This window comes from Globicephala melas, chromosome 11 (genome assembly GCF_963455315.2).
Source record: "Globicephala melas chromosome 11, mGloMel1.2, whole genome shotgun sequence".
Classification (NCBI taxonomy): Eukaryota; Metazoa; Chordata; class Mammalia; order Artiodactyla; family Delphinidae; genus Globicephala; species Globicephala melas.
This window is the reverse complement of record NC_083324.2, coordinates 41,079,331-41,097,303: the sequence shown is the minus strand read 5'-3', so window position 1 is coordinate 41,097,303 and position 17,973 is coordinate 41,079,331. Positions and strand designations below refer to the sequence as shown.

Below are 17,973 nucleotides of genomic sequence, written 5' to 3'. Positions count from 1 at the left end.
GGTGGTACCCGAAGGAAAAGTGCACTAGAATCGCAGGAAAGCCCAGGAGCCAAGTGGTCAGGAAAGAGTCTGGGGCAGAAACATCTTTGAGGACTGGGCATGTGGAAAGTCCTGGCCTGGACTACCAGGCACTGTCAATTGTAAGAAGAAACATAAGGCTGATAAAAGCAAGAGACTGGTGGATATCCTTTTTCTGGAATACTGGAGACTTAGTGGATTTCATCTGATCCTATAGGGGTACGCACCTTTGTCGTTGACTAAGCTATTTTACAACTCGGCAGAGATTGAAGTTAACTTGTAGACAATTGATAGCAATACAAATCATTCTTGTCTACAGACATTCTTGTCTCTTGGTGTTAAATACATCTATATGCTGATGACGCACAATTATATATCTCCAGCCAAGACGTCCTCAATGAATCCAGCCTCCTTGCCTCCCAGCATCTCCACCTGAATATCTAAAAGGCATCCCCCAAATTTACATGTTCCAACCCAAACTCCTGATCTTCACCTGCAAAACTTGCTTTTTCCTCCATCTTAGAAAAAGCCTGCCAGTTGCTCTGGTCAAAAACCTCAGGGTCATCTTTGACTCTATGCTTTCTTTCATATCTCACATCAAATCCGTCAACAAATAGGGTCATTTCTACCAGAATCTGACCATTTCTCACCACCTTCACTGCTCCCATCCTGGTCCAAGTCACCAGCATCTTCATGTAGGCACCACTCTTGCCGCCCTACAGTCTAAACTCATCCAGCATTTTGAGTGAGCTTGTGACAGTGTCAGTCACACCATGTCATGCCTCTGCCCATACCTCTCACTGGTTTCTCATTTCACCCAATAAAAGCAAATGTCTCACTATGGCCTACAAGGCCCTGCGGATCTGTGCGCTCCCCTTGCCTGTCTGACCTCATCCACTACTGCACCCTCACTCACTTTTTCTGGCCCAGTCACTCTAGCCTCCTGGTTCTTCCCTGAACCACCCAGGCAAACCCCTGCCTCAGGGTATTTGCACTTACTGTTATGTCTACCTGGAGTTCTTGATCCCAGATTTCTGCAGGGCTGGTTCCCCAGGACTATGTGCAAACGTTTCCCCCTTAATCAGACTTTTTGCTCTTCAGACACCACTTCAGGTATCAGTGGAGTTTCGTGCTTGCCACTAATCTAGGAGAACAGGAGCGCTTGAAAAAAACTATCTTGCTGACGGCATTGGCTAGCACAGCTACTACCCTACCCAGGTCCTAGTCACAGGTTGCTGAGCTGGGGAAAAGCACTGGGTAATCAACTACCTGGGGCTTCAGGATCTACACATGAAATCTACAAATAATGTAATAAAACAGATAAATTTTAAAATACCAGCACATGGAGAAATAGGAATTTAATACCAGGAGAAAGTGCTGGAAGAGTTAGAAGTGAGCTCCTCTGGGAAATACTAGCAGGGGCTTGGGGTGATTTGCTTTTCATTATTAGCTCTTCTGTGTAATTTAAATATTTTTAATACCATATGATAAAAATAAGTTTAAATATCTACCTGTAGCTCTAGTTCTGACTGTAGCAGTCAGGGATACAGGGCAGACCCTAGATCCAAGGCACTGATTGAAATAATAAAAGAAATCCTTCCAGAATTTTCACAACCAGCAGCACAGCCGCAGCGAGTTCTTGTATTCAATGAGCACTTTTCAGATTAATGTCTCTAAATTTTCTTTCTTCATTTCTTAGACTGAACCTAAAGGTAGAGTCTAGCAAGGTAATGAAATGATACCGGTTAACCCCTACTCAACACATCTTTCCTATATCACAGATTACAAATTCATGTAACTATTTCACATATCTTGGTACAGCCAACGTAAGTGGAGGGAAAAAGGAAATTAGATGCGCTACTTAAAAATAGTTAAATACCAAATCTTTTTGGATTTCTGTTTTAAATGTTTGATGTCTTAGTCCCTTTGAAACCTAGAGAAAGTCACAATGAGAATATAAACTATTTTTACAAATCCATTCTCTTCCTTGAGAGTAATTAACATAAATAAAATGTCATTGTCTTTATACTTTATCGCCCATATAATTGAATAATCGTCCCCTTAAGTCAATTTTCGTAGTATTTCAAATACAAGATAAACATACAAAACAATGCCATTAGAGCTCTGTTCATTAAATCAGTAAGTGTGCAAATAAAATACTCTTTCCTTAGGAAACGAGCCCACAATCTTAGTCTAGATGGCAAATAGGCTCACTGGATGAAAAATTCCTCACTTAGAGCCTAACAAAAGCATCTCTATCTCTCCATCTAAATGACTGAGTTTCATTCAAGTGGAGTGATGTTCCGTACTCATAACTTGTAAGTGTTGGTATATACCTCATGGAACAAATACAGTATTACAAAATGAAATACCATGAAGTGAGGTAACAGAACAAACTAAACGGTTTTGCCTGGTTTAGTACATTTAAATTAACCAGATAACTGCCTTTTATACAAAGCAGTCATCAGTACCTTAACTTTCAGGACCTCCCTGGTGGTCCAGTGGTTAAGACTCCGTGCTCCCAATGCAGGGGGCCCAGTTTCGATCCCTGGTCAGGGAACTAGATCCCACATGCGTGCTTCAACTAAGAGTTCACATGCCGCAACTAAGGAGCCCACCTGCCACGACTAAGACCCGGTGCAACCGAATAAATTAATTAATTAAAAAATATATATGTATGTATGTATATATTAACTTTCCCACAGGAAACAAATTTTGAGAAACTAAAGGGTAACCTTCAAATAGTCCTAACAACAACAGTATAAATTATATTATGAAACTTCAAAAATACCTGCCAGAAAAAGGTAAATTCACTACATTCATGTTTGCAGGTCCTGGGAAATTAATGCTTCTTCCTGAACATCACACTCCTCCAGCCACCCTCCCAGTTCCTCCTCACCACCCATCCAGTTTGGTGGCTGTTTTTCTTATCTTGAGCTAGAAAATCCTAACAAATTCCCAAGAAGTTTTCTGTCTTAGGTTAAGATAAGGCACACCACAAGCCCTATGGCACTGAGCCTAATGCAGGACCAACCCTGTGTACATGAGACGTGTGAATGTGGACACAAAGCCATTTGGCACCACGATGGAAGACAGAGATCGGGAGTCAAACGTGACTGCAAAGTGGCTTCCAGGGCACGGTTCTCAGACCGAAGCTCCTGCAGGTGGCTGCTGTTCCCAGAACCCACAGGCGGTTACCTCAGCTACAGACGCCTCCATAAACCTCCCAGGGCTTGGGTCCCCATTCAGCAAGTTGTCCCACCCTAGGGTAACCCCAGATGCTGGGGGTGGGAGGAAGCTGGAGCAGGGCTGAGAACCACTTTGGGCTCATAGGGCGCTGGGACCTTGTGTAATTCATGCTCATGTAGATCCCTAAGATCCTCTGCCATGGGTGTTGCCTGGTCTGAGGGTTCCAATTCTTAAATTTAAGATTCATGTCATAGTGGATAATCTCATATCAGTGGCAAGTGAAAAGACAGTCCAGCTATCTGTGATTACAGCATCATATAGGGGGAAAGGTTTGGCCAAATCCTCCATTTACCAGCCCTGTCAATTTGGGCAAGTTACTTAGGTCCTAACTTCGTCTTCAGACTGGGGATAATTATAACCACCTGGAACAGCTGTGATGCTTACAGTAGCAGCTTAATTATCAAGCATGATCAGAATTGGTATTTGCTTGATCGAAATAATTCATAGAAGTGAAGAACCAAGAATAAAGAGACATTCATATCCTACACATTTTGTTTTTAACCTAAAGCCTAGACATATGTCACAATTTGCCAATTTGATGTAGGGTCATGGACCGCCTTTGAGAATGGGTCTGCCAATCAGAATCCCACTCTGCCTTTCTTATATAAACCACACCCATAACACATGATCCAAGACTTCCAGTTTGGGTTTCCTCACAGGGCATAAGAATTACAGACGTGCAAAGCTACCTGAATGTACAACCTTTCTAGCTGATTATACTTTTATCCGTCTTGTACAGTGTTAATTCAATTGGGTGGTTCATATTGATCACACACATAGTTCTTCCGAAGCCCTCAACTTAGTTTTCATACACACAATAACGCTCTTTTACTCATACTTCATGAGTGTATGACAGTAGTCAAACCACATCATTCCAATCCAAGTAAAAATTGCATCAACACAATGAATCTTATCTAACATTCAGCTCAACGGGTGACAGCTGAGTGCAGGACATAGAGCAGCCTCATGTTGTCACGTGGGTGGACAGCATCAGCCTGCTGAGGGCAGCTAGGTGGTCTTTCAGAATTTCCTGTAGAGGGATTTGTCGTGTCATTGCTGTCTTTTCCATGCCTAGCACAGTACCTGGAATGTATGGGGGTCCTTATAGCTATGAGTGTTACTGTTACAGGAATCGAATGTTCATTGTAGGCAACAGCGTGAAGATTCTGAAGTCCAGTGAGCAAGTGTTACGGACAGGAAGAAATCTCGGAGGACAGGCATCCCCCTCCACAACACAAATGCAGCCTGTCTTATTCGCTAGAGAGCTACAGAGCAAGTACAGAGAACACATACTTTTCCAATGCGCTTTTCTCGAGCCTTTCTGCCTCCTGCTTCTGCCAGGCTTTGTGCTTCTTGACACGAGTTTCCCACAAGGCTCTGATGACAGAGACGTCGAATACGACCACTTTATGCCCCATTTTAAGAGCATGAAATTACCTATTTAAAAAAAATTATATATATATATATGTCAGCTTCATACACACACAGAAGAAAATAGTTTTAACTTGAACTTTAAAATAAAATATGAGTGAATCAATTTCATGCCTTGTTTCTTCCAGGACGGCAGTTGCTAATGTTCTTAGGGTCTGAGAGTACTCTTGTTTGTAAGTCAGAGTTCAGCACTCAACTGGGGTCCTCTCCTCTAGAATGTCACACTTGTCCCTCTACCCCTCAGCTGACATGTGGGTTCCCAAAGCCCCCTGGGCATTCCTCAAGCTTTGTGGTTCCACATTCTATCGCATTTACTGGCATCTGATCTTCTCAGTAGGTTGTAACACACTCAGAGGTAAGTTTGATTAGTTATTTAGAAGATACACACACACACACACACACCAGTTATCTGAGGCCAAACACCAGCCTCCATTAAGCGCACCAAGCATTGTACCAAACCCCACCGAGCACTCTTCCTCCTGGGACTGACCACACAGCCTGGGCACTTGTCCTGTAGGTTTCTCCTGCGACATGAACCCTCACAGCTGCTGATCTCTGTTTATGTGGTTTCTCAAACACAAGGAAAGTCAGACTCAGGTACATCTTGGTCATCACCTCTTAGTGAGAACTAGCACAGTGTGTGGCACATAGTGGACCCTCCATAAATATTTGTTGAAAGACAAGTGAGTAAATGAATGAATGAAAGTGAGTAAAAGATTTGCATCCAGGTTGCTTCACTCTCAGCCCACTCAGTGAACTTTCTCTCTTCATTTTCCCACCTCATATTTACTATTTGTTTTAAGTCATTATTTGCTCACTGCCAAAAAAAAAAATTATCAGGACATAAAAGTGCATTTCAATATTCATTCCACTAAGCTATACTTATCTCCCTTATCGAAGTAAAATAAGTTTCTATATATTGTTTTAAACTTCCCCTACCTACAGCATCAAAATCTGGCTAAAGCCATTTCCTGATGTGCACAGATACACGGAGTGTCAGTTGGCAAACAGCACGGCTGTTGAATATTCTCTGTTCCAATTCCAGACACTTCTAAATAGCAGTCGGTGGGGATACAAAACCAAATATTTAAATCTTCTGACTCAAGTTTGTGCTCTCCACAAATGGCTTGCCAATATGAGTGGCAGAACTGGCTTATGTTTATGCAGCTGAACATTTGAGGTCAATAAGTTTAGTCTGAAGAGCTGAAAACACTGACCCCAGTTGATTTCCCTCTTTTCTTTAATTTCTGACATCTGGGACTGTCTTTTGTCTCCCTTAAAACTCTTTTACCTAAAGGGGATTTTTGACAAAGATGCAAATGGTGCAAGTTTTGTGTGGACATAAGTTTTTGATTCTCTTGGGTAAATACATATGAGTAGAATTGGAGGGTCATATGTTAACTCTATGTTTAACCTTTTCAGGAACTGCCAGACTGTTTTACAAAGCAGCTGCACCACTTTACATTCTCACCTGCAGTGTATGAGGGTTCCAGTAACTCCACATCCCCGCTGACACTTGTTATTATCTCTCTTTGTATTGTAGCCATCCCAGTGAGTGTGAAGGTTGTCTTTTGTTAGCATTTCCCTGATAGCTAATGATGTTGAGCATCTTTTTATGTGCTTTATGTGTTGAGCATCTTTTTATGTGTATACCTTCTTGGGAGAAATGTCTATTCAGATTCTTTGCCCATTTTTTAATTGGGCTATTTGTCTTTTTAGTGTTGAGTTGTAATAGTTCTTTATATAGTCTAGATACTGGTCCTTTGCCAGATATATGATTTGCAAAAATTTCTTCCCATCTTGTGAGCTGTCTTTTCACTTTCCTGATTCCATCCTTTTACTTTTAACCTAAATATATGGTTATAATCTATATGAGATTTTATAGACAGAATCTTGTTGATTCGCTTATTTAACTCATTTGGACAATTTCTGTCTTTTAATTGGTATGGTTAGGCAATTTACATTTAGTACAATTAAGGATATATTTACATTCAGGTCTATCATTTTATTATTCATTTTCTGTTTGAGCCCTCTTTTGTTTTCCTCTTTTATATTTTCCTGCCTTCTTTTCTGTTATCTGAACATTTTTTACTATTCCATCTTATTTGCTCTATTGTGTTTTTGACTATGCTTCTTCGTCTTTTCTTTTTCACGGCTGCCCTAGGGAGTATAAGATACATGCTTAACTTATCGTGGTCTACTTAGAAACAGTATTTTAACCACTTCAAGTGAGATATAGAAAGCTTATTACCTGGGCTTCCCTGGTGGCGCAGTGGTTGAGAGCCTGCCTACCAATGCAGGGGATGTGGGTTCGAGCCCTGGTCCAGGAAGATCCCACATGCCGCGGAGCAACTAAGCCCGTGCGCCACAACTACTGAGCCTGTGCTCTAGAGCCCGTGAGCCGCAACTACTGAGCCCGAGTGCTACAGTTACTGAAGCCCGCATGCCTAGAGCCCGTGCTCCGCAACAAGAGAAGCCACCGCAGTGAGGGGCCCGTGCAACGCAAAGAAGAGTAGCTCCCACTCGCCGTAACTAGAGAAAGCCCACGAGCAGCAACGAAGACCCAACTCAGCCAAAAATAAATAAATAAAATAAATAAATTTATTAAAATAAAAAAGAAACCTTATTGCCATATAGATCCCCTTATGCTCTCACCTTTATGTTGTAGTTGTGCTGTGTATTATATCAGTCAGTGTTAGATTTCTTGGCTTCAGATCATCAAACTTATTTCAAAGAACTCATGAGGAGGAAGCTAGCCTGTCATATCTACCCTGATATTTACCGTATCTGTTGTTCTTCCTTCATTCCTATTGTTCCAAGTTCCCCTCTGGTATCATTTGCTTTCTGTCTAAAAAACTTCCCTTAACAATTCTTTTAAAGGAGGTCTGCTGGCAAATTCTCCATTTTCCTTCTGAAGGAGGGCAGGAGGCCCACAGAGCAAATGGGCCACACAAGGCTCTGTTTTCTGGGTCAAGAGAGCTGCAGAAAGTGATTGCTAGCCAAGGCTGCCAGGTTGCAAAGGGACCATATTCTGTGCCCATGACTGGGGCAGGCTCCAGCAGATGTCCCACAATGCTGATCCTCCCCTGGGAAACGCAGGAAACCTCTTCCTACTACACTGTCACTCCAGCGTCCTTTACTGAGAAAGGTTAACAATGGTGTTCACTTCAAAGGACGAATACTTAAAGGAATTCCATTATATATCACAGAATACACACACTGAAGAGTGCATTCAGGTTGAGAGGCAATAAGCTGATAACTAACACAGTAAGTGATCAATTTGGTTGGGTTCAGACCTCACATTCCAACCTGCCCTCTGAGGTTGTGATTCCCACGTCAGATCAGTCTTCTGACTTTGCAGTGCTCTTCAGCTGTTCTGTGGGCGCCACCCAGTGGCCATCTGGGACAGGGGTTCTAACAGACTGCCAACGCTGCTTAGGGTCAGATCCATGCAGGTGCAGCTTGGGAAAGAGCCCAGGAGCTCATAAGCAACCTTTTGGGGTTGTTCTCCAGAGCTTCTCCCTCTCGGTGATCTCTCTGGTCCTTCTAGATTCCTGGGGCTTGCTTTTCAGTCCTCTGGCCAGAGACCTGGTGCTTTAGCTACCCTGCTTTGCTGTGCATGTCCTACAACTGCACTGTGTTGGGCCACACAGTGGGAGGACAGTGCAAGGAAAAAAGCAATGAGAGTTTCCTCCACCCTCTGGGGACCACAGCTCCTCTGCTCAGAAAGGAAGGATCCCTTATCCCAAAGGATGGGTGACGGAGGTCCTCCATTACCAACCTTCTCCCCGTCGCCCCTCACTGCTGCTACTACTACACAATCCCACGGGGGCCTAAGGCATTAGAGGGTGGAGCAAAGAAAAAGAAAAAAGACTGGGATTTACCCCCACGCTCTGAGCATTAGGAGCCTGCTTCTCACTCCTGGAACAAAATTAGGTGCTTTGTGCTCAATTCTGGGTTTCAGGCTGCCTTGAGTCCAGGCTGGGGAATACTGGAGGGGAAAAATGGGAAACAGACCACAGGTTCTGTTCTACTTTGAATTAGGGTGTCCTTCCCTTCTTCTCTTGCAACTGCTTACTTTTCAGGGTCTTCACATTGCTGTTCTGTGTAATAAGTCCAGGTTTTATAGCTACATTTAGTGGGAGAGACAAGGTGAAGTGTGCCTACTCCATCTTACCCCAAACCATAAATCTCTGCATTTATTTTTTCTTTTACCACTTTCCTTACTCTGTTACCTTCAGCTCAGGAGCACCTAAGCTGCGAAGGTCTTAAGGTCTAAATTTTTTTTTTTTTTTTTTTTTTTTTTTTTGGCTGTGTTGGGTCTTCGTTTCTGTGTGAGGGCTTTCTCCAGTTGCGGAGAGCGAGGGGCCACTCTTCATCGCCATGCGCAGGCCTCTTACTGTCGTGGCCTCTCTTTTTGCAGACCACAGGCTCCAGACGCGCAGGCTCGGTAGTTGTGGCTCACGGGCCTAGTTGCTCCGTAGCATGTGGGATCTTCCCAGACCAGGGCTCGAACCCGTGTCCCCTGCATTAGCAGGCGGATTCTCAACCACTGCGCCACCAGGGAAGCCCCAGGTCTAAATTTTTTTTAAAGAGAAAGAATTAAGCAGCCTAGCTCCTTTGAGGAAATCTCTGCACATAATCCAAGTCTACCCATAAAAGCAAACCAAAAAGCCAAAGTAAAATGAACTGCTTTTGAGCAGTGTGGACAGTGAGTCATCCAAGGGTACCTGAAGCTGGAAGACCCACCTGCTGTCCAGGGTGTGTGTGTTCTAGATCAGCCAGTCATGGCTCTGATTCTTTTGTGGAGTTTCCTTTATTTTCTCAGGCCAATAAATCCTTGAAGAGTAACCAGATCTGTACATTACTATGTACGATAATTTCTATGCATTAATTTAGAGAAATATAATTCAAGTCCCTATATTAGAGAAATGGTCTATTCTTGATGCCTTTGTGTTCTATTTTTAAACATTTGTAAACCAACATTAGTCTCAGTATTTTGGTGGGAAAGAGTCTATCCTGTCTGTCATCTAACCACGTTCACTATTTTCTCTGTGTTTTTGCCAAGCAGAGAAAGAGGTACTATCCTTCAACCAAGGGCGTTTTGAAAGTGCTAGGATTTAAATCAGGGTTTTGCCTATCAGATGTTCTATTTACAAATGTGTGTAATGAAAACTAGAGACTCTAAGAATGGTAAGTGATGACCATGTATGCTGGGGATCTACATTGTAACCTCCAGAGATCCTGCGAAGGCAAGAAATACCAGCTCCTAAATCCCGGGTCCAGCCGAGCTGCTGGCATCCTGTGCAGGACAGGGCTGAGTCCAGGCCTCCCTAGACAACGGGACGGGATGGACCTTAACCCCGGAGGTAGTAGCCCCATGGGCGGGTGCTGAGATTGGGAGAGTGGTTTTATGACAAGAGCCCGTGAGTCATTCCATCCAGGAAAAAAAGCCCCTTTGGGGAGCAGAGAGGAGGCAGATTCAGGGACAGATGCAGATGCCAGTCACTTAGCAGCTTGGGGGAAGGAGATTCCCCTGGCAAATTCACAAAGCTAATCTCTTCTTCAGAGCATGAACTCCATTCAACCCAGTCTTTCAGGCAAGTACATAAGATGTAATTTTCTAAGCATTAACTTGCTGCAGAGCTATAGAAATATCACCATGGTATGCTATACCAAAGCAGAAGAGAGAAAAATTACCCTCTCCAGGATCCAGTCTGGAAGCCCTCAACACAAGTAAAACAATAACCTCTCAGAGAAAACGTTTACAACCAAGGAGACTCTTCTGAGGCAGCATAAGAACGCAGAGCTTTAGCCTGGGCCTGCACTGAACTTGACAGCAAATATGCATGGTTCCAGGACTCTCATTCCAGTTCTTTGCTAGAGATCTGGCTTCCCATGGTGAGTGCAGAATCACGAGAACAAGCCTCCCTAGATTTGGCTGTACTGCCCATAGCCACAGAGCATCTTCCAGAGAAGAAAACACTTGGGGCTATGAGAAAGGAGGGAACCGCGGTGTCCCTCACTGCAACAGAAAGGACACTGGCACAGAGTGTGGTCAGGTTCATTCCCCTCCAGTGCCGAGTGTTTCAGATTCTGAATGAAATGTCAACAGAGACTCTCAAAGGTTGGATTCACAGAGGAAAAAAAAATTTTTTTCCTGCAAAAAGTGTTTGCTTTATTGCAAGGGTCAGCAAACTTTTTTAGTAAAGGGCAAGATAGTAAATATTTTATGTAAGTACAATACTTACATAACAAAAGAGAAAACTCTTGGCCTCTCTGCTTGCCTGGGGTGGGCCTGCCTGAGCACTGACCCTGCGTCCACGCTTCTGCCCAGTTGCCGCCTACCGGAGACATTCTCAGGACAAGAGCGACTGGCCCAAGACGGAAAGGCCTGGCAGGCCATGAGCACGGAGCAGGCAAGGGGGGACCTGCTACAGTCAGCTTCGCTCTCTGCCCCAGTGACACCCAGGTGCCCGTGTGTCCTCTCCTCCCACTCACCTCAAGTTGGGCAGCTGGTAAGTCTCCAGCTCTTGCACAGAGATTCGACTGCTTGGTGCCTGACAGTTGCCAACAGTAGAGTCTCCAATGTGTGAATGGCAACCAGTGCGGGCCTTGGGCAGCAGTGAGATACAGCTGGCCAGGTAGACAGGTGCTGAGAGTCTGGGGGAATGGGGACGGAGGGGGTTACTCCAGTTTGGTCTCCATGGCTCACGGTGCTAGCCTGCTCTGGCAGTGCCAGGCCTGAGAGCGATCATTTGCTAATCCCAGCTTTCGTGAACAATAAATGGCCGCAGCTTTCATTCCCCCAAGGTGCTAAGTGAGTGGCAACTGCATCTGTCCCTGAATCTGCCTCTCCTCTGCTCCCAAAAACGCCTTTTTTTTCCTGGAAAAAAAGCTTTGGTGGATGTGATGGCTTTAAATTATATGCACAAATTCTTTGACATCCTTCCCTCTAAAAAGGTAGAGCTTAATTCCTCTCTCCTTGAGCTTGGGCTGGACTTAGTGACTCACTTCTAAGGAATATACTGTGGTGAAAGTGATGGTGTGCGACTTCTGAGACTCAGTCCCATAAGGTATTGCTCTCTCTCTCGGCTTACTCACTCTGGGGAAAGCCAGGCACCATGTCCTGAGGATGCTCAAGCAGCTCTATGGAGAAGCTTCCTGTGGAGAGAAACTGCGGCCTCCTGCCAACAGCCGTGTGGGTGGACGCTGTCTTAACAGCAGATCCTAAAGCCCCAGTCAAGCCTTCAGATGACTGTAGCCCTGGCCAAAATCTAGACCTCATGAAAGACCCTGAGCCAGAAACCAGGTTTCTGACCCTTAGAAGCTGTGGGATAACAAGTGTTTATCATTTGAAGATGTTAAGTGCTGGGGTAATTTTTATGCAGCAATAAATAACTAATAAAGTGAACAGTAAAGTAAGAGGCACTTACAAAAATCAGTCTTAATTTACAGTGACATCTGGTGTCTATATCCAGCTGCTTCCTTGACATACCCACTTGGATATCTCACACATATCTCAAAAGAAACATGATTCCCTCCAAACTCACTCATTTAGAATCTATCCGTCCCTGTCTGCCTTAATTCCCCATCTCGACAATGACTCCATGTTTATCTGGAGGTCACTCCTTTATGCTTTCTGTTTCCTCACCCTGACCACCCAATATATGGACATGCACACACACACACACACACACACACACACTCATTCACACATCTAATTTATTCTGTAGGGGCATGTGTTTCTCACCACCAATTTCTGCCACATCTGGCCTCAGTTGTGCAAAAGCCTCTCAGCTGGTCTCCTGACTTCCCACTCACCCACATCCAATCCATTTGCTACACAACGGTGAGCATCACCATCACCAAAGAGAACTGGATCATGCTGCCACCTGGCCCAAGTCCTCCAGAGACTTCCCTTTGGAATGAGAGGGAGATCCCAGCCCCTCACAGGGCCCAGTAAGACCCTGGCACGACCTGCCCTCAGACAGCCCCTCCCACTCACCCCCACTGCTCTCCTCCTCCAGGCCCGTCCACCACCTGCTTCTTCCCACCTCAGACCCTGCAAACGCTGCTCCCTCTGCCTAGACGTTCCCCCCATTCACACGACTCTCCCCACCCTGACACCCCTGAATTCAACTTCTGCGTTCCCTCCTCAGCGTGGCCTCCCCTGTCTCTTCATCTAAGGTAGAGCCTCCTGCTACTCTCTCTCTCAGACTGTTGCTTACTTACTTCACAGCACATAATACAAGTTGAATCATTTGACCATTTGTCTAATTATACTTTATCTGTCCATGGACGGAACCACGGTTTCCTGACGGGAGCAACCACCTGAGGGGCCCCAGACTTGGGCTCAGAGCCTGGCCCCTCAAGTCAGCCACCGACACTAGGTCACTCAGCAACAGACGCCAGGCTCCCACTTCTGAGCCTCAACCCAGAAATCCTGGGTATGGAGCCCGTTTACTTGGTATGTATTTCTGTTCTTTGATTCCCAGGAACCCTAAAGAACTGACATCTGGGGACACTCATTAAATGCAGAAAGATGAATGTCCTTGCCTCTGAGCTCTCAATCTGGAGGGGCGGACAGATGTTTAAAGGGATACATTTCAATGCAGCATGTGGATTCGACAACAGAGACTGAAGGAGCGGCTGTGCAAGCCAGAAGAGGAGAGATGCCCTCCAGTGCGTGATGGGGGTGGGAGTAGGGGGTCAGGGAGAGTCCTGCCGGGACTGTGAGGAAGGCGAAAGGACCACTCTTCTGGGTTTGATCGAATAGTTTTCCATGCTCCCTCCCCAAGACAGATATATCAGAATCACTTTACAGAACCAGCTGCGATCCCGAGCCAGAGGACATGACTGGAAAAACACATCCTTTGGCAGCAGAACACTAGTCTCCACTTAAAATCATATGCCAGGGTTCCAGGTGGGAGGGGGGACTTTCTGGTCACCTAGTCCTCTCACTTCTTGTCAAATGACAGGCTGGGCTGGAAGAGGGCGGGGGTGGGGTACAGGGCTTATATCTCAGAGAATTTGAGGTGTGAAGGCCCTGGGAGAGTCCGGGAGGAGACTCAACAAAGTCCACGATACAGGTGCCAAGCCATCCTTGGTTCTCCCTCTGCGAGGCTGGGAGGGGGACAGCAGCAGAGGGGGTGAGGGGAGAAGGGCATGGAGCTGGTGCCGGGGGGTCACCTGGACCAGCCATGGGGAGAGAGGCCTGGCTCCCCTCCTCCCCACCTGCCCCTTAGAGCCCCCCAGATCCGTCTTCCCTTTGGACTGACCAGCTCCAGGCCTTCCACAGCATTTTCCAGGTGTATCCGCCAGGTGCAGAAGACACCTATCACCAGCCTTGCTGGATCCAGGGGAATGACTGTAACCAATGGGAACTTCTGGTGACACCAAGGTACAGTGGAGGCAATAATATGACAAAAAATAATAATAATAATAATATGACAGACCAGGGGCTTTAATGGCCCACAAATTCCTTTCTATCCTCACATAAGGCCACTGCCTGGACCCCAGAGTTGGAACAGAGTGAGATTTCTGATAGAAACAGTGGGGGAAATAGAGGGTAAATATTCAAGTGAGGTCAGTCACAGTAGTCACAACATTTCTGCCAAATTCTAAATTAAATTACATTTTATGTCACCTGATCAGTGTTCCCCTGGGGACACACGTTATTTTACGGTAATTTGTTAAACTAGAAAATCTGGCCAAGGGAGGCAGAGGCTCCAGACAGGATTAAGAGGACAGTCTCAGGGTCAGGACAGTCTCAGGGCTGGAGTCCTGCCTCCCCCACCTACTGCTGCATGTCCCTGAGACGGCTACCTAACCTCTCTGAACCTCGGTGTTCTCATCTGGACACGGTGCGACAGCAGCACTGAGCTCATAGGATTAGTGGAAGGATCACGCGTGATAATTTGTGTCACGTGCTTAAGACAGTACCTGGCACCTAGTAAACCTCAAAAAATGTCAGTTATTTAAAGAAAAAAAAGAAATTAAGACAGACATTGTTCCCAGTTATATATAAGATAAGAACAAAAGGTACATGAGCATCTGGGGATTTTTCTCTATCAGGTATGGTTACAGAGGTTCTATGGGAGAACACCCAGCTCCTAAGTTATGGGAGAGGATTTGGTCCATCAGAAGAGCCGCCACGCAGTGGTTAAGAATCCACCTGCCAATGCAGGGGACACGGATTAGAGCCCTGGTCCGGGATGATCCCGCCTGTGGCAGAGCAACTAAGCCCGTGCGCCACAATTACTGAGCCTGCGCTCTAGAGCCCACGAACCACAACTACTGAAGCCCGCGTGTCTAGAGCCTGTGCTCTGCAACAAAGAGAAGCCACCGCAATGAGAAGCCCGTGCACAGCAAAAAAGAGTAGCACCTGCTCGTGGCAACTAGAGAAAGCCCGTGCTCAGCAATGAAGACCCAACGTAGCCCCCCCCCCAAATATATATGTATATGTATGTAAGTATAAAAGAAGAGCCACCAGCACAGTCAAACTGCTTACAAAACCAGACAATTCTCTTCCGGGTTCTAATCACTCTCCCACCCTCACCCCCACGCCTCTCCTGGAGGACAGACTTCCCCGGCCAGATGTCAATCATCCCTTTCAGGGCACTGAAGAAGCACAAACAGAGTTGATTTATCACCCCTGGACAGCACTGTGGACCAGAAAGTTTTGAGCTCAGCCTTGGGAACAAGGGTGATGCTGAGAGTAACCCACTAACAAGAGCCGGAGTGTGGAGACCCGGCCACAGCAGCAGACCGGCTACCTAGACCTGCCCACTCGCAGGCTCTCCTTCCGCATTCAATTCCAGGCCCTGCATAATCCTCAATCCGTGTTCGTTTGGGAGGTTCACCCCCGTCAAGCCTCAGCACAGCAGGCACAGACATAGACAAGGAAGCACTGTCCCCCGCCCCCTCCACAGGTGCCCCATGCCCCTACCCTCGCCTTCCCCACAATCCCCCAGTTTCAGGAGCAGCCGCGCACCCACCCCCCACGCCCACCTACCCGTGAATGGGCTGCAGCCCGGAGCCCCTGCCGCTGCCTGCCGAGTGGAATCCGAGCCTGTTTACTCCGCAGCAGCGACACACTGGGGCCAGAAGCGCTCCAACTGCCCCAGCTTCCCGGCTTGTGCGCTAATGGGCTATGTTTGTAGGCTGATAATATGATCTGTAGGACATGTGCTGATAAACTATCTATCTATTCTATGTGACTCAGCCCAGCATGAGACAAAACAGACTTGGGCGGGGAGGGCTTGTCACAGCGTAAACGATGTGCCGGCCAAGCTGAGCCATATAACCCGGGATTATCTGCACCTCCCTGTAGGTGGCGGGGGGCCTTTCAACATTGGACATCCTGAAGTGTGCTAAAAAAAAAACAGGTCAGAGAAGGCAAAGGGTGACATATTCTTAGCCCGCTAAGCTGGAAACCAAACTGAAAGCAGGATGAGAAAGCCATACGACCAAGGAAATGTAATTTTTTTTTTCAGTATTTGAAGCAGATGTCCAAGGTTTTGATTTCATCCTTACATTTTTTTCTTAATTTTATTTAATTTAAGAAATTAATTTCCTAAAACATATGTGAGTTTAGGTTCTCTTTAGAGATTTTACTATTTCGGCGAATATGTTTTCCTGATATCCAACAGTGGGACAACATGACAGTTAACAAGCAGCAATCGTGCCTACACAACCCCTTGGTGCCCCTTCACGGCCACAGTTCCTCATACACCTTCACCCTAAAACAGAAAAATGCCTTTTGTCTAATATATACATAATAACTCTAATTACAAAATAGTTTGATTTCTGAAGGACTATTTCCATAATGGAACATTTTCTGTTTGTTGACATTTTAATTAAATTACCATTTTTAATTGTATACTAAGTTAGTGGGGCTCAAATTAATCTTTGTGACTATATTGAATCGTACCTCTAAAATGTTAGATGTGCTTTTTATTACTTAGGATAGAATTTTCATATTATGTTTCTCTTTTGATAAATAATGTAAGTTACCTAGTTAGTAATTAATGTTTAGTTTGCATTTTGTTTTCTTTTTTTTTCTGGTATCCTCAACTAAAGAATATAAATTGAAAAAGCAGTTTCAGTTCACATTCTACTTGAATACCATTTCAATTTATAAGAGAGAGAAACATTCAAAAGCTTAATCATATTTAAGTGGAAAAATTTTTTTCCCACAAATGCATTCAGAATACAATGGGATTGGGCTTCCCTGGTGGTGCAGTGGTTAAGAATCCACCTGCCAATGCAGGGAACACAGGTTCGAGCCCTGGTTCGGGAAGATCCCACATGCCTTGGAGCAACTAAGCCCGTGCGCCACAACTACTGAGCCTGCGCTCTAGAGCCTGCAAGCCACAACTACTGAGCCCGTAAGCCACAACTACTGAAGCCCATGCGCCTAGAGCCCATGCTCCGCAACAAGAGAAGCCAACACAATGAGAAGCCTGCACACCGCAACAAAGAGTGGCCCCCGCTCACCGCAACTAGAGAAAGCCTGCGCGCAGCAACGAAGACCCAACACAGCCAAAAATAAATAAATAAAAATAAAAATTAAAAAAAAATACAATGGGATGCCTTTATGATGCTGATTGGAGGAACAGGCCATAGTCATCATACTATAATGATGTGCACTCAACAGGATCGAGAAAGTTAGCAAATGAAAATAACTTTCAGTTACATTTGAATTTCAGATAAATAACAAATAATTTTTTAATATGTGTCTCAAATACTACATGAGTCATACTAAAAAATTATTTGTTGTTTCTCTGAAATTTAAATATAAGTGAGTGGCCTGTATTTTACATGGCAACCCTCCACCCAAACCACCCAGGACCTTACTAAAATGCTGAGTTGGCTGCAAGAGGCCAGAGAAGGGCTGAGAGTCTGTATCTCTAACAAGTTCCAGGTGATGTGGAAGTTGCTGGTCCAGAGACCATATTGTGAGTGGCAAGGATCTAGAATTAGCATAGTCTGGTGCAGTGATACCGAGGACTGGCTTCTCACTGGCATGGCCTGGATAGACCCCTCTGCCCCTCAGAAGTTCTGACTCAGTAAGTCTGGGACAGGGGTCCAGGGGTCGATATTTTCAGCATGCTCCACAGGAGTTGTTGTTTCTGATTCACAGGCAGGGATGTGAACCAGGAAATATTTTAAAATACAAAAGGTACCATGTTCATGCAAGGAATTATTATTGCATTAAACTCACTCTGTGCAGATTGTTGTATCGCTGGGCTAAGTGTGTCCAGAAAGACC

General features: G+C 45.3%; 1 protein-coding gene across 2 annotated transcripts in view; it reads right to left on the bottom strand.

Annotated features, from left to right (window-relative positions):
* The window catches only part of LRRC2 (leucine rich repeat containing 2), a 41,714-nt gene that overhangs the window by 21,466 nt on the left and 2,275 nt on the right, over positions 1-17,973 (bottom strand). The window contains exons 1-2 of one of the 2 annotated variants that reach the window (XM_060308273.1): positions 15,716-16,005; positions 4,561-4,704 (exon numbers count right to left, since the gene is read on the bottom strand). In XM_060308273.1, the coding sequence (XP_060164256.1) occupies positions 4,561-4,685 (125 nt within the window). In that variant the 5' untranslated portion in view covers positions 4,686-4,704; positions 15,716-16,005. Of the gene's footprint in view, positions 1-4,560; positions 4,705-15,715; positions 16,006-17,973 lie in introns of those variants that run through there. The other variant, XM_030845287.3, reaches the window with a different exon arrangement.